The sequence below is a fragment of the Canis lupus genome, chromosome 1 (genome assembly GCF_048164855.1).
Source record: "Canis lupus baileyi chromosome 1, mCanLup2.hap1, whole genome shotgun sequence".
NCBI lineage: Eukaryota > Metazoa > Chordata > Mammalia > Carnivora > Canidae > Canis > Canis lupus.
In genome coordinates this window covers 74,918,902-74,936,179 of record NC_132838.1, presented here as the reverse complement: position 1 = coordinate 74,936,179, position 17,278 = coordinate 74,918,902, and the positions used below count along the sequence as shown (strand labels likewise).

At 33.8% G+C, this 17,278-nt stretch overlaps 1 protein-coding gene across 1 annotated transcript in view; it reads right to left on the bottom strand.

Moving 5' to 3' along the window:
* AGTPBP1 (ATP/GTP binding carboxypeptidase 1) overlaps positions 1-17,278 on the bottom strand; it is a 177,282-nt gene that overhangs the window by 31,052 nt on the left and 128,952 nt on the right. The window contains 1 exon segment of the mRNA XM_072835890.1: positions 1,896-1,983. Coding sequence (XP_072691991.1) covers positions 1,896-1,983 — 88 coding nt within the window.

Here is a 17,278-nt window from a genome sequence, read left to right as displayed (position 1 = left end):
TTCCTAAAACAAAGCTAAATATATGTTGATAATTGTTGAAACTGGGTGATGAATACATGGGGGCTCATTATCCCATTACCTGCTTTTGTAAATGTTTGAAGATTTCCTTAATAAAGTTTTTAAAACTACACAATTTCCAGACTTTAAATAAAAGTGACATTTGATGGTCTAACAATTATTTGTCTATTAAGCTAATTTCTAAAACTTCAAATCACCTTATATTCTTTAAGTCATGAACTGAAGAAAATCCATGACCAACAGATTATTTACTTGTACACACATACACATGCATGGTACTTTCAACCTGGTATAATCTTCATTAACGTAGCCACTGTATCTTGAATACTCAATGACAAGGTGCTATGGGTTGAGGAATAACACAAAATATGTTCCAGAACTACTCCTTGCCAATTCTTTTTCCCACATTTCAAAGTTTAACATCTAACTGGAGAGGTACTGGTAACACCACATTATAACTATATGGTAGTCTGTAGATTATATTCTCTCATACACTGGTGGAAGTAGTTTTATTCTCATTATATAGATGAGACCAACAAGCATCAGAGGACTTGGCTGACAGGAAAAGTTAAGACACATGCAAAGATGGTAGATTTCATCCTATCTGGATTTTAGGCTTCAGGAAAGCAACCAGGATAGTGCTTGTTACAGAGAAAATAGTTAATAAATGTCTGTTGAATTGACCTGAATTCCAGTTCCAGATCTGGAAGTAGCCAAAAGAAGAAACAAAAATTAAACAAATGAAAATCCTTGCCATCACCCTTCACACAAAACAGAACCACCATCTGTCATATTAGAACCATTCACTTTATAATGTGAAAAAGAAAAGTATTCATTGATTATTTCTATTCCAACTTTATGAGAAAGAGATAATTAAGAGTATTTTTATGTTGGTCTACCACTGAAAGAAATATGAAATACGTTCAGGTACAGAGGAATTGCATACGATCTTGTATTTCTATTCCTCATTTACTACTTATTTTGCTAATAAAAGTAGGGGGAAAACCCTACTGAGGTGAATTCTAGGGAACACTGTCTTTCTCACAAAGTAATAGCACTTAAGAGCTGTTTTTCCAAAGCCATGTCTTAAACCAATAAAAAGTTTAATTTCAGAAGTCTTCTGATTAAAAAAAAGAAGGAACATTGATGCTAGTTAAGCACAATATAAAAACCCAAAATCTATTGAACAAAAATATCAGGATTAAGATTATTAACAGAAAAAAGACGGGGATGTCAAATGCATTCAGCGGAGGAAGTTTTCTAGAAACGTATTACAGAAACAGAGTAAAAACAGGAAGGAAGGTATATGATCATCCCAGATTATTTAGACATGAAGTTGAAGAATAATCCAATCATTCCACTGAAGCAATAAATGATTCTGAGCACTTATGTCTGACTTAATGGTAGATAACCTATTTGAGGCCAAATTGAACTGTATAGGCTGCTATAAAGTAACTATGGAATACATCTCGAGGTAAAATATTCTGGAAATTCAAATAAAGTAAATATTTCTATGCAAAAGAAAAAAGATAAGAATTGTTTTTAATATCATCAGAACAAAAAGTCACTGCTATTTCCTAGAATTCCTAATTTCATTTTTATTTAATAGTTTTATTTAAAAACGTTTCCAGAGTCTAGCTATCAAAGTGGTGAAGATGAGATATGGGCTAAATCTGTCTATAAGGCACATTTTATTTCCACTAAACATACCACCTCAATAAATCTCAAATTCTACAGGACTCTGTTAGAGGTAACAATAAAGCAGACCACCACACTTCAAATAATGCAATAATGACCCTACTTTCTAATCTTCAAACTGAAACAGAATGAAGATCCCCTTCTGTCAGCTTATGACCCACTATTCTTAGAATACTTACTTATAGTAACAAATGTCAGTTCCCACACGAATCCACCATGGTCTGGCATTTAATGCTTCCTGAACCGAATACATGAGGGGTTGCATACCTTTGACAGAGAAATAGAAAAAAAAGGAAAAAAAAAATCTTTTCAGAGTTTGAGTTAAAAATTAATCATGCTATTACAGAAAGCACCATATGTTCAGGAAAGCTAAAAGAAAATACATTTCCATTTTTAATATGTATAAAACAAGGAGATATTTCTTTAAAATCTCCTCTAAGTCAATCCATGATATGCTTTTAATACCAGTTTACCTAAAATGGGATTACAACTTCAATGAATGAAAAGTTATTAAACTTTTTCCTACTACCCTTTTATATGAGATAAATTAAAAATAATAACTAAAGTATATTCCTTGGAACACGTGACAGTGAAAAACTATATTTAAAAAATGGTATATGATTACACGTCTAACTCTCCATTGATTCCCATCTATAATGAGGTTAAGGAAGAAAATGTCACGAAAATGTCAAGACTGTTTTCTTCTTCAAATTTCTCCATACAAATACGTGTTCATAGTGGGGAGAGGTAGAGGGACTAATTAACAAAAACAGAATTAAACAGAGAGTGTGGGTTTTAAAAGATCTTTTAAAAGTATTTTATTTATTTATTTATTTATTTGAGAGAGAGCAACAGAGACAGCAAGAGAGAGCAGGAGTAGGGGGAATGGGAAAGGGAGAAGCAGGCTCCCTGCTGAGCAGGGAGGCCTATGTGGGGCTCAATCCCAGGACTCTGGGATCATGACCTGAGCAGAAGGCAGATGCTTAACTGACTGAGTCACTCAGGAGCCCCTATATAGCACATTTTCTTAGGTAGTTTCAGAAATACACTCTACATATGAACTTTAATATTATCCAATTTCATAAAATACTATTCAAGGCTTCTAACTAGAATTAATTAAATTCATGTTACTTTTAGAAATATTAACAATTTTTATTGAGATCTAGTTTGACTTTCCTAAAGATCATTTTCATTTTCTTGCTATGGAACCATTTTGTTAAACTTCTCTCTGTTCTGCTCATAATAAATAATAGAAAGCACTCACTAAAACAAACAAACAAAAAAGCCTTGAGTATTTTTATTAGTCTTTAGTAATCTCTTGAGTTTTCTACGTATGTAAATCATATAATTTGTAATTCAAAGTATTTCACTTCCTCTTTTAGTATTTATATCAGTTATTTCATTTCCTTTTGTTGTAACAGAGAAATGAAAAAAACCCCAAAAGTGATTCTGAATATATAGGGGTAAGAACATGAATGTTTTGCCATTCCATGCAACATTGGCCATTTTTTTTGTATATGAAAAAAAGTGTATCATTTTTAATAAAAAGAGCTAAAATGGAATAATTCCTATGTGCCAGACAATACTCTTAGTATTATTACATGTGTTAATTAATTAAATCCTCACAACAACCTTCTGTGGCAGGTGCTATGATCACTCTCATAACTGAAGTAGGTTCTTTCATAATTCTTACTACACTTAAGTATTTTAATTCTTTTATCAAATGTCCCTTTAGTATCCACTAATAGAATCACATGGCCTTTCTCATTTAATCTGCTGATCAGTAAATTATGGTGATGTTTCCTAGTGTGAACTATCCTTATATTCCAAGAAAAACGTTATTCTTTCACTAGTGTATGATTTTATTAGCTAAAAACCTCATTTAGAACTTCTGCATCTAAAAATTGGCCCTTTTAAAAAAATTACCAAGTATCAGTATAAAATTACACTAGCTTCAGAAAAATATATGGGAACCTATTCATTATTTATTGGAATAAATAAAAGTATAACTTATTTTTTAAAAGGTAAATGAATTCAGCTGAAATCCATCTAAATAAGGTGATTGATAAATATATTTTTTTAAAGATTTTATTTATTTATTTGAGAGAGGGAGCACACACAGAAGCTCAAACAGCACAGTGAGAGGCAGGGGGAAAGGGAGAAGCAGACTCCCTGCTGAGCAGGGAACAAGATACAGGGCCTGATCCCAGGACCCTGGGATCATGACTTAGGCCAAAGGCAGATGCTTAACTGAATGAGCCACACAGGTACCCCTAAATATATTTTTAACTTCTTCAAAAACTGTAGTCTGTTCAAAATGTCTACTTTCTATTAATCAATTCTGGCATGTTTTGTTTTATTTCTATCATTTTCAGGATTTAAAAAAACATTCTCTTCCTTTTGTTTTGTTTTTCTACTGTCTTAAGTACTTAGTTCACTTACTTTCAGTCTTTTTTATTTTAAATAATGCAAGTTATTAATGGTTTTCAATTTTTTTCCAGCTATCAGTTAAGTCCCATAAGTCTATGAAGTGTCCTCTTTTTTTTTCCTTTTCTTTTTTTTTTTAGGATTTTATTTATTTATTCATTCATGACAGAGAGACAGAGAGAGAAAGAGAGAGAGGGGGGCGGGGCAGAGACAGGCAGAGGGAGAAGCAGACTCCATGCAGGGAGCCTGATGTGGGACTTGATCCTGGGACTCCAGGATCAGACCCTGGGTCGAGGGCAGGCACTAAATTTCTGAGCCACCCAGGCATCCCCCGGCACTGTCCTCTTTTGAAGTACTTTCTACATCAGAGCTGTTCAGCTGCATGCTCTACCAGAACAGAAATGGTCTGTATCTATAATGCCCAAGGTGGCAGCAACTTGCAGCTATCAAGGATAGGAGATGGACCCAGAGCCACTAAAATAACAAAACTTTTAACGTTAAATTAAGTTTAAATAGCCATATGTATGTGCTGGACAGCATGGTTCTAGATGATATGAAACACCAATTTTAAATTTTCAGATTTTTTTTTTTTAGGAAGAACTTTATATTTTCCAAGTACTCACTTTCTGTTCAGCTTTTTGTTGATTTCCACTAATATTCTGAACCACAATGAAATCTATAAAATCTGATTTTTCTGTTTTTTTTTAAAAGATTTTATTTGTTTATTAATGAGAAACACACACAGAGAGAGAGAGAGAGAGAGGTAGAGACACAGGCAGAGGGAGAAGCAGGCTCCATGCAAGGAGCCCGACGTGGGACTCGAACCCGGGTGTCTAAGATCAGGCCCTGGGATGAAGGCGGCGCTAAACCACCGAGCCACCGGGCCTACCCAAATCTGAGGGTTTTTTTTTTTTTTTTTAATTACCAATAAGTTGTACCTATAACAAAATATATTAAGAGCTGTTTCATGAACAAAAGGAAGATACCTTCTTATGCTCCTTCTATAAAGCAGAATCAAAAGGTGAAAACAGTACTCATATTACGATTCTATAAGTATAGTTCACTGCATGGTCCCTGCTTGCAAATAAAATATTTCCAGGGTCTAGTTCAAATGGATTCTTTGATACACTTCATCAAATGCTCCAATTCATGTGACATTTTGTTTCATTCACATTTGTAGCATGACTGTTTTACAGTTCTTCTGTTTTATCCTTCCATGGGAGAAAATATATAGGACTTCTGCCCCATGTCCCTAACATTTCTCAGTTTCATAATCATATTATATCATACCATTTCTTGGGATCCATTTCAATTTTTTTAAGGCATAATTCCAAGATCCTGCTAACTTCCAATTCTAATTTGAGTGAGTTGCTTTCTAGAAATGCTCCTCAGCGTTCATCCTGTTCACACTGGAATCCCAGATTAGTTCCAGCATTTCTCCCATCTCCCATTTACATCTCACTCTCAGTCAGCTGGAAGACATTTTCAAATATATCCTCAAAATGGAATCCTAATGAATCCAAAAATCAAGCTTGTTGACTATGTTATTCAAACTTTCTGTATCATTTATGTTTTGTCTTTTTGATATGTTAAATTCTGAAAGGGGTATTTTAAATTCTTAAATAACTGTCTCCTAATCAAGTTGTATTTCTTGGAGCTTTTGTTCAATCTATATGGATGCCCTGTGGTTATGGTTGTTATAAAAGGTTTGTGTTCTGTATAGCAAAGGAAATCATCGACAAAATGAAAAGGCAGCTTACCAAGGGGGAGAAAGTATTTGCAAATCATGTATATGATAAGGGGTTAATATATCTAAAATATATAAAGAATTCACACAACAGAAAAAAAATCTGATTTAAAAATGAGCAGCCATAAAAAAGGAGAAAATATTGCTATCTCAAACAAAATGAATGTTGTTTGAAGTCAAGCAGAGAAAGAAAAATACCATATGATCTCATGTGTAAAATTAAAAAAAAAATCTCATAGAAACAAAGAAGAGATTGGTAGGACAGGGAGTAGAAGCAGGGGTGGGCAAAATGGGTAGAAGTGGTCAAAAGATACAAACTGCCAGTTATGAAATAAGTAAGGCCAGGGATGTAATGTACAGCATGATGACTATAGTTCATATACAACACTATATTGCACATCTGAAAGTTGCTAAGATAGTAGATCTTCAAAGTTCTCATCACAAGAAAAAAACTTTATAACTGGTGGCAGAAACGTACAAATATTGAAGCATTATGTTATACATCTGAAACTAAATAAGGTTTTATGTCAATTATATCTCAATTTAAAAAATGTCTGTGATTACGATACATTTGAACTGCAACTTGTAAATAGAGTGCTTTTGACTGAATTTTTCTTGGTCTGAATGGGAATGTAAATTGGCACCACCACTATGGAGGTTCTTCAAAAGATTAAGAATGGAAATACCGTATGATCCAGCAATTCCACTTCCGGCAAAAATATTACCACTTTTGCTATATTTTATGTGCATTTGGCTGGTTTATATCTGCCTAATCACTCACTTTCAACTTTTCTTTGTCATTTAATTAACACCATCCTCCCTCCTACTGTATAAGTTTGAATATTTGATTTTTGAGGACATTTCAGTTCATAGTGATGACAGATAAATATTTCATCTCATTCCTTTCATCCAATTATCTATTATTTAATGTTTTTTTCTTTTTCTTTACTGGCTTGGTTGCATTTCTCCACATTTTCTTTTTCCATTATTTGGAAGCTTTCTATTGTGCTCATCAATTCTACTTCCCTTCCTCATAGTTATGGTTAACTGGTATTTCTCTGATACTAAGTAATCCCATCAAGAGGAGTTAACTTTCCCTTCTCCCGTGTCAGCCTCGTTAAAACATTTTTACTTTTAACACATTATATAAATTTCAAGTGTTCTATCTTGAGATCTTTTTCCTCATTTACTTTTCTCACAGAGGGTTCAGAGGTAACATATTTTCTGAATTCTACACACACATAGATGTAGTTGGTTCGAAGTAACAAACAAATGACAGATTTCAAAAAAGACATTTGGCTGTCCTCTAGCTTCCAGTGCCAGAGACTAGAAGCCCAACACTAATCCCATTTTTTCACATGCAAGACAACACAGTGATTAAAAGCATATAATTTGGAACCAGACTACCTGGGTTTGAATTCTAACTTCACCACCTACCGGATGCATGATCTTGGGCAGATTACTAAAATACTGATGCCCCCTTTTTCTCTTCCATAAAATGTATTCTATTGTATGGATGCAGAGTGTCACATGTAGAACAAGATCTGGCACATGGTAAATATTCAATAAATGTTAGCTACTGTTATTATTATTTATGTAACCAGTTCTTTTAAAATAGGAGTATGTTAAGATTCTCTCTTTATACTTAAGAAACTTAAGTATTCCATAGTATGTATAACAGATTCCTATCTTCTTTATTCCTTCCTAGGATTCATTGAGCTATTTCAATCAGAAACTTCAAACTCCTCCAGACACACAAAACTCATAATAACAACTAACTATGGTAAGGTTCCAGCTGAAGTCTGAGCACATTAGATTTATCTGAAGTGCTCTAATTTTATAAAAGATAGTGTATTCTTATAGTACTTTTTAAGTGATAGTTAATTATAATCACAGCAGAAGTGACATTTGAAAATTTTGACTATAATAAAAACCACCTGAACCAAAGAGGTAGCCCTAATAAGAATCAATCAAATGAGGTACCTCAGATTGAATAAACCAATCTACTCAACTGATATTTTGGTTACACTGAGAAATTGTTGTCATTAGCCACAGGATAAACTTTTACATGCATAAAAACATGTTAAGAACTATCAATCTTGTCATGTGAACACAGACTATCAAAACATTAAATTGCCACAATAATGCCAACATCCAATGCATTGACCTCTAATAATAGCTAAGTAAAGGCCAAAGTTGTATGGCATAGATGCTCAATAACAAGTACAGATACAAAGAAAGACAACGTGTCTTAGGCCCTAATCATCAAATGTACTAAGAATCACAGATTCATGAAATTTTCAAATTGAAGCCAATGCCCTCATTTAACTGCGGTGGTGGCAGAAGGGGCGGCTAATAAAGTTTAAAATGGAGCTCAAATAATCTAAAAGCACCTATCACAAGCTGCATATATTATCTGGACTTGACGACTCTATAGAGAAAAAAATACACACTTCTAAATATGGCTAGGATTTCAGCAGAGATTTATACTAAAAGCAGGAAGATCAGATTGTTGGTCTGGAGAGATAATAGGAGCCACCTGAATCTGAATCTCTACATATATCCTCACCACCAAAAAATAAATACATTCAACAAGCAGCACAAATGAAACCACACATACCCTATGTTTGCATTACTAGAGGACAGAATATACAAATTTTTTTAAATTAAATTACCTGTGGGTATAAAAATGGGCAAAGATACACTAGGCAAACAGAAACAAAGTAGGGGTTGACATCCTGAGATCAAAGTAGACTTTAGGCCAAAAAATATTAAATGAGACAAAGAAGGAACTTTATAAACTTTATAATACTTCACTGTGTACCTATTATGTACCTAACCAGTACTTATGCACCAGGTAAGACCAACCTATGTAAAGAAGAAACTACAGATGATACAGAGAAGACAGACACATACTATTGATAGTAGATGGACACATCATTCTCAGTATGTGATAGCCCAAATGAATAAAAATGAAGAATATGTATATAGAAGACTTAAAGAACATAATCAATAAGGCAAATCTTATATACAGATGTTGAACACAGTATCCTGATAATACAGATTTCATACACCTTCTTATAAGAGTATATGAAATAGTCACAAAAATTGATCACGTTAAATCAAAAGGAAATGTCAGAAGTTCCATAAAAGAAAAACACTACAAAAAAAACTGTCTGATCGCCATGTAGTAAACTAGAAATTAAAAACAAAATGAACACAAACAGGGAGGCCTCACTCATAAAGGGGTGGGAAAAAAGGCTTGATTTGGGTGACAGACCTTGAATGAGGTGAGGAAGGCTTCTGCCCAAAAAGGCATCAGAAAGATTGTAATATACACTAGAATTGATCAGTAAGAAAATATATTAAGGATAATGGAAGTCCAAATTCTCATGTCGGAGAAGGACATTGTAAATAACAGGAAAAAATCAGAATAGAGTCTGTGGAATTGAAGGTATCAGTGTGACCTCATGAAGATTGTGTGTGTGGAGGGGGGCATGTGCACATAACACATACACAGATAGAAACATAAATGGATACATACGGAGAAACTACTACAAACAAAAATTTCTGTATAAATATTTGTATATACAAACATACAGTTCTCAACTCTATCTATGGAGAAGTCCAATAACCACGTGCATACTATGCACACAGATCTTGGTTTTTAAATACCATTCGCCACTAAAACCAGAACTCTTCCAAGAAATGATCCATACCAGGTTGGGGCAGGGAAAGGCAAGATGAGCTTGAGCACTGTGTGCCAAAAAGCAAGGATGCCCATCAAGAATGACAGGGATAGGTCAAAAGGATACAGACCCCAGTACCCCAAGATTGTCAAATCTTGTGCATTTTAACATCAAAAATAAATAATGACAGAAACAAATTACAACCCACCTAGTATAACAGGAAACCAATTCTGGATATTAACAAATTCAAAGTTTGATGAGGAACAAGATATTTGCATAGTTTCAAAGTACTTCCACCTAAAATACTTATTAATTACAAAAAGAAAAAGGGTAACTTTACAATAGAAAAAGCCTGACAGACTCAAACATAATCATGTGATAAAATGATTATCAGTAATGGTACAAACAAAACCCTGTGCCACCAGAGTACATCACTTCTGTAATATTCCTGCCAAAGACACTAACTTAGAACTCAGTGACAAGGAACATGAGACAACTCCAAATTGAAAACCACTCTATAGAATAAGAGTTCTAGAATTTTAAAAAATGTAAGGTCATGAATATTAAAGCCTGAAAAACTGCCCCTGACTAGAAGAATTTAGATACTTGACAACTAAACACACATGGTTTTAGCTGAATCCTCTTGCTATTAAGCACATTATTGAGAAAACAGATGAAACTCAAATGAGGGGGCCTATGGATTAGAGCAGATTCACATATCAATTATAATTTCCTAATGTTGGTGGTTACATAAAAAATGTCACTGTTCATAGAAAATATACAAGAAGTATTCTAGGGTGATGCATCCCTTTCAGATCCTCAACATCTGTATTAAGAGTTGCAACTTTTCTGTAAATTTGAAATTATTTCAAAGCAAAATAGAAAAGTTGATCACAAACTGAATTAGAATCTTCTCCTTTGAAGATTTATTTATTTTAGAAAGAGAGAGAAAAAGAGTACATGAGTGGGGGGAAGGGAAGAAGGAGAGGGAGAGAGAGAACCCTCAAGCCAACTCCACCCTGAGCATGGAGCCTCATGCAGGGGTCAACTCCAGGACCCTGTGATCATGACCTGAGCCAAAATCAAGAGTCAGCTGTTGAACCAACTGAGCCCCAAGTGCCCCAAACTAGAATCTTCTTGACATATGCTTCGTGTATGTTCATTTTATGTTCCTAGTGAGATCTCCTTCATAGTTCATTCACCCATTGCCTCATTCATTTAACAAATCATGCCACGCTTGTAAATGGTCAGCAAGTGACACTGTCCCTGATTATGTGGAATTTACAGACAAGTCAGGGGTAGGCAGTAAAGGGACTAATCAGCTACACATGTAAACAACATAACAGTTATGAGCACCCCAAAGGAAAACTTACCAGGGACTAATCTGGCCTGAGAAGCCAGGGAAGCCTTCCTTGGTCAAGAGATGGCTCAGCTCAACTTCCAAGTATGGAACTAATTAATGTGGGCTAGGTGGGAATGCTACAGACTAGACTCCAAAATTCTGTTCAGTCACCTGGTTCCACACACGCTCAATTTATATGACGTGGTTAAAAACACTCGTGTTATCTGGCAGATGTGGCTAAGGGGAAGAGGGGGTAAGGAAAGGTAGTGGGGGTGGGGGGGTGGGTAGAGAAATCCAGTGTAAAAGCACCACGGAGAGAGCTTGCAGTGAAAGCTTTAAGTTATTAAATATAAGACTGCCATCTAGTGGTAATTTGAGCAAACCCCTTTCAAATAATGGGGGGTTGAGTGAGAAATAGATCACAACAGATACAGCATTATTATATAGTGACAGAAATTCTCAAATGAAATTCATGAATAAGATCACTCACCATTAAGTATTTACTATAATCACCTCTTTTTTTAAAAGATTTTTATTTTATTTTATTTTATTTTATTTTATTTTATTTTATTTTATTTTATTATTTTATTTATTCATAGAAACAGAGAGAGAGAGAGGCAGAGACACAGGCAGAGGGAGGAGCAGGCTCCATGCAGGGAGCCTGATGTGGGACTCGATCCCGGGTCTCCAGGATCACGCCCTGGGCTGCAGGCGGCGCCAAACCGCTGAGCCACCGGGGCTGACAGAAATTCTCAAATGAAATTCATAAATAAGATCATTCACCATTAAGTATTTAATACAATCACCTCTTTTTTCTTTTTCTTTTTTTTTTTTTTTTTTTTATTCATAGAGACACAGAGAGTGAGGCTGAGGGAGAAGCAAGCTCCATGCAGGGAGCCTGGCATGGGACTCAATCCCAGGTCTCCAGGATCATGCCCTGGGCTGCAGGCGGCACTAAACCGCTGCACCACTGGGGTTGCCACCTCAAAAAGCCCCAAGAAGACGGCAATTTGAGAAACAAAAGCTAGAGTAATTCTGCCCCTTTGGGAGGTATTGCCAAAGAATAATACATCTTTGTTCGTATTTGCTAGAATCCAACACTTAAATACTCCTACAACCAGACCATCCCCATAAAAAAAGAAAAGAAAAAAGAAAAGAAAAGAAAAGAAAAGAAAAGAAAAGAAAAGAAAAGAAAAGAAAAAAGAAAAGAAAGAAAAGAAAAGAAAAAAGAAAAAGAAAAAGAAAAAATGGGACACCTGGGTGGCTCAGTCACTTAAGCATCTGCCTTTGGCTCAGGTCACAATCCCAGGCTCCTGGGATCGAGCCCCATATCGGGCTCCCTGTTCTGCAGGGAGCCTGCTTCTCCCTCGCCTGCTCCCCATTTGTGCAAATGCTCTCCTTCTCTGTCAAATAAATAAAGTCTTAAACAAAAAAGAAAAAAATTAATTAATTAAAACCAATTAGTATTATTTCCTGATTTCAATCCTGTATGGCAATTAAACAAATCCTTCTGGATTGAACAAGTTTCCAGAGCAAATATTTTCAGTCATCAGTACCATCCCTGAAGTGAAATTAAAATAAATCTGATGACAATAATATTACACAGCTAGTTGCAATTTCTTAAAATGTTGAATTTCAGTTTACTAAAATATCAGCCCCTTCCTTCTTCTATTGATGTTAAGACAAACCAAGATTTCCTTTATGTTGTACTAACTTAACAAAACTAATGATAGGAGTTTCACTTAAAAAACTGTATCTGCCTAAGAGCTCATTTCACAGCTATAACCAACTTTCTAATTACTTACTAATATATGGAAATAAAGAGAATTTACAAGTGACCACTTGTCAGAATTTGGGAAGAATCTCTACCAAACTCAAGGTAGATGGAGTAGGACTGAGAAAAATCCAAAGCACAATATGCCTCACACTCTATTTTTTTATAAACATATTTTGGATTACCACAGCTAAAAAAGAGTTGGACTAAACCTTGAAGTCCCTTAAAGAATAACAGATAAAACAATAAAGAAGCAAAAAAGTAGGATAAACCAAACATGTCAATGATAAAAAGAATTTTCAATAAAATCATGTTAAGACAGGGTCAAAAAACAGAATCAACCTCTATTTCTAAGAAACAATAGGCAAAGATATATCAAGCAAATTCAAACCAAAACAGTATAAAAACAATTCAAGGCTAATGATGCTGAAGTATGGCTATTATTTTATGCCATTAAATGGTATATACAAAAGGAATATGGAAAAGTCATAAACTACATGCCAAATAATACTGATTAGGTGGGAAAAAATGTTTTTGTAAATGAGGAACTGACAGAAACACAACAGAACTGAAAGACAATTTTTTTAGTTCTTAGGCAAGAAAGAGAAGGTAAAAATAAGGACACAGAACACTGAATAAATGGGACTTATAACACTAAGTATATTAAATTATATTGCCAGTAAGGAATATATATTAGTCTCCAAGTGCCCATGAAATAAAAAACTGGATAGATATTAAGCCATAAAAAACTATTCCATAAACATAAATTTTATATGTGAACAAAATGCATTAAAACTTTAAAGTAATGAGAAGAATTTTAATTAAAAAAATCTAACCAACTACAAATATGTTTTCCTAAATAATCCTTGGATCAAAAAGGATACCAACACTATATACAATGAGAGGCAATCTACAAAATAACAAAGAGCCTTAATATTAAATCTAGAGGGGAAAGGGATACATAAATAAGTTGTAATGAAGAGCAAATTCAAACTGTAAATGAAGGATCATAATACAAAACTAAATTTGGATAAAGTTAAAAAGAAGAAAAAGTCAAACAGCAGAGGGGAAAGGGAAAAATTAATAAATAAAAAACTTTAAAAAAGGAAATAATAAATAAAACCAAGACCTAGGTTTTTAAAATAACAGATTGGGTTTTGAGCACACACAAAAAAGGGAAATAAGAGTAACAAGCAAGCACACATACTGCACACATCATATAGAAATCTCTGCTAGTGAATTTTGAAAATGTAAATGTCATATATATAAGACTATATATGTAAGACATAAATGTCAATTACCAAGTCTGCCATAATACGAAATAGAAAACTAGGGACACCTGGGTGGCTCAGTAGGTTAAGCATCTGCCTTCAGGTCAGGTCATGATCCTGGGGTCCTGGGATCGAGCCCCATGTCAGAATCCCTGCTCAGTGGGGAGACTGCTTTTCCCTCTACCTCTGCCCCTCCCCACAGAGAGCACATGTGTGAGTTCTCTCTCAAATAAATAAATAAAATCTTAAAAGATAGAATGAACTAAGTCACAGATATCTGAAAACGTTATCCAGACACTACTCCTCCCACCCAAAAAGGGACACACAATCAGATAGTTCTAGAGGTACATTCTTTCCAAATTTCATGAAGACATTTAAATGCTAATTAAACTGCTCCAGAACACAGGGTGGGGAAATAAAAGCCTTTCCATTTAAGTGTTCAAAGTTAGCATTAGCTTGCTTCCAAAACTGGACAAAGCCCTCCAAAAAGGAAACTGACTTGCCTAACTTAAAAAAGCCTTTAAACAAAATTCTATCAAAATTAGTTGTATATTAAAAGATTAATTTACATGGGAAAGTGAATTTATTTCTGAAACTGAAAAATGATTTGATAGTAGGAGCATTAATATAACACGCTAACAGCTCATAGTATTATATGGTCAAATATATTAATAAATGCAAAAATAAAATACTTCTGTTTTTTAAAAGTTAGTAAAAATAGAAATTCTTTACTGTGAGAAAGAATCTATACTCAAAACAAGAGCTAGTGTGTTTACTGTAAATACTGGCAACATTCATATTAAAGTCAAAATAAAACAAGGATGCCCAATGTCTCCTTTTTATTTTAAACATTCTCAATTTTCTATCTAAAACCTATGAAACAATGAAAGATACACATTATAAGGAAAAATTCTAGGCCCCTACCAAGAAAATCTACGGTATCAACTGAGAAACTATGAAAACTAGTTAAGAAAGTCCGATAAGGAGGCTGATTTTCAAATGAACATATTAAAACTTGATAGCTTTCTTAACTATAAGTAGTAACAACTCTGAAAACAAGGAGTACTCTTTCATAAGAGAAACAAACAAAAAAACCACATAAAGTACTTAAAGGTAAATAGAAATGAACAGAACTTACAGCAAGAAAACTAAAAACTTAAGTGAGAGCATAAAAAAATTAATAAACAAAACTATCCCATCTTCTTAAGCAATGAGACTTAATATAAAAAAATTCAGTTTCTCAAAAGAAAATCAGTTTCTCTCAGATTATTATACAAGTTTCGTGCAATGGAAACTTTTTAGCACTTGATGAAACTATTTGAATAATACTTAGAATAAACTATTCTGGGAAAATAGGCAGAAAAAATTCTTAAAACTGTTTTTAAAAAAGACTATGTTAGCTGTTTTATATGGTCAAGTTACACAACAAAGTGATACTAGAGCAACAAAAATATTACACTAGACAGAAAAGTCAGGATAATAAAAATCAAGTGGTACTAAAGCAACAAAGAGCCCCCAAACAAATGCTAGTCCATAGCTTTTGAAAATTGAGGTGTTTCAAACCAGAGGGGATAAATAATAATAATAATGACTCGGAGGTCAAAACAATTCAAGCTAGATTCAAAAAGTCAAGAAGCAGGCACAAGTAAGAGTGATATCTTTTACAACTAGTTTCCAATCTGTTTTTACTTATCAGACCGGTTTTAAGAGCTACCACAGAGCAACCACATACAATGTCTTCTAAGCAGTATTTCCTGCCCTTCTTTTACTAGAGGGTCAGGAACAGAGTTGCAAATGAGTTATAAATGTAAATATTTGAGAAAAAAAACAATTTATTGACATTTTTAAAACCCTTTGGAGAAAGAATGGGTTCAGTTGTAGCTGCTTAACTACTTATGAAAGGATTAAGTTAGATCCCAAATGCACAGAATATACCAAAATAAATCCTAGATAGATTAAGTAAAATATAAACAGTGAAAGCACATTATCAAATGCACTTGAAAAAGGCTGAACTAATTTAATACTCCTACCAGCACAAAAAGTACCCCTTTTCCCTAGTTCATCATTTTCTTTGAGAAATTCTACTTGGAGGACTTTATGGCAAAGCAATAATCAAAAACATACACACACAAAAATAATTAAGGGTATCAGCTGCAGCACAGTTTTCAATTCCAAAATGCTGAAAATTTAAATTCCCAAACTGCTATCAAAATAATCATTGTACAATACTCAATAGAATATTATATTAACATTAGTAGTGATGTCACTGAAAGGCATGGAAGGATTTTTTACAAAATGTTGTACAGTAAAAATAGTTCTGAGTGAGTTTTCATACTGTAATCTCAATCTATAAAAAGATACAATTTAAATTTTAAATTATGTGAATAAGTTTGAGGATAGGTAACAAAATGCTAACCAGTGGATTTTCTCCTCTTCCTACAGATTCTTCTCTAAATGTCCGTTTTTTTGTTTTTTTTTTTTGTTTTTTTTTCTTTTGTTTTTTAAGATTTTAATTAATTTATTTCAGGAAGAAAGAGAGAGCAAGTATGAGAGGGAGAAACAGACTCAGGACTCCACCCAAGAACCCTGGGATCATGACTTGAGCCGAAGGCAAGTATCCAAGCACCCCTAACAGTTTTTAATTTACCAGATTTCCCAAATTAAAGACCCTTGGCTTAGGGCACCTGGGTGGCTCACTCAGTTAAGTGTCTCACTCTTGATTTCAGCTCAAACCATGATCTGGAGGTTGTGAGATCAAGCCCCACATGGAGCTCTGAGATCATGACCTGAGCCATAATCAAGACTCCATCCCTTAACTGACTGAGCCTCCCAGGCACCTCTGTTAAGCTTTTAATTTTAAAAATTAAAATCTTTAATAAAGTTTAAAGTAGTGAGAGTACTATTTTATAAAAGTGAATAAATAACTAGTTAATAAAGATGTCATCTACCTATAGCTCTACAATTTGAAAATTATATTGACTATCATTTCAGGAATAGAAAGCTTTTTTAATACTTATATACTCTTAAGGAGAACCCAAAATACAAACATAATTCAATTTAATTGTCCTTTTCTCCTCTAACTTACAAGTTAAATAGGGAAAACATGAGGTTCTTTAATTGTTGTAATATTCTAAATGAGTTTTAAATAAGGTAATTTTTAAAAATTATATGAAGATTTAAGGTCAAAAATAAATTTTTCTAAGAAATATAACATTTAATGATTACTAGGTATGCCCCAAAACCCTAAAAATAAAGAATGTGAAATAAATTTGTATCAAGAATATTCATATGACTTTTCATGCAAAATATAAC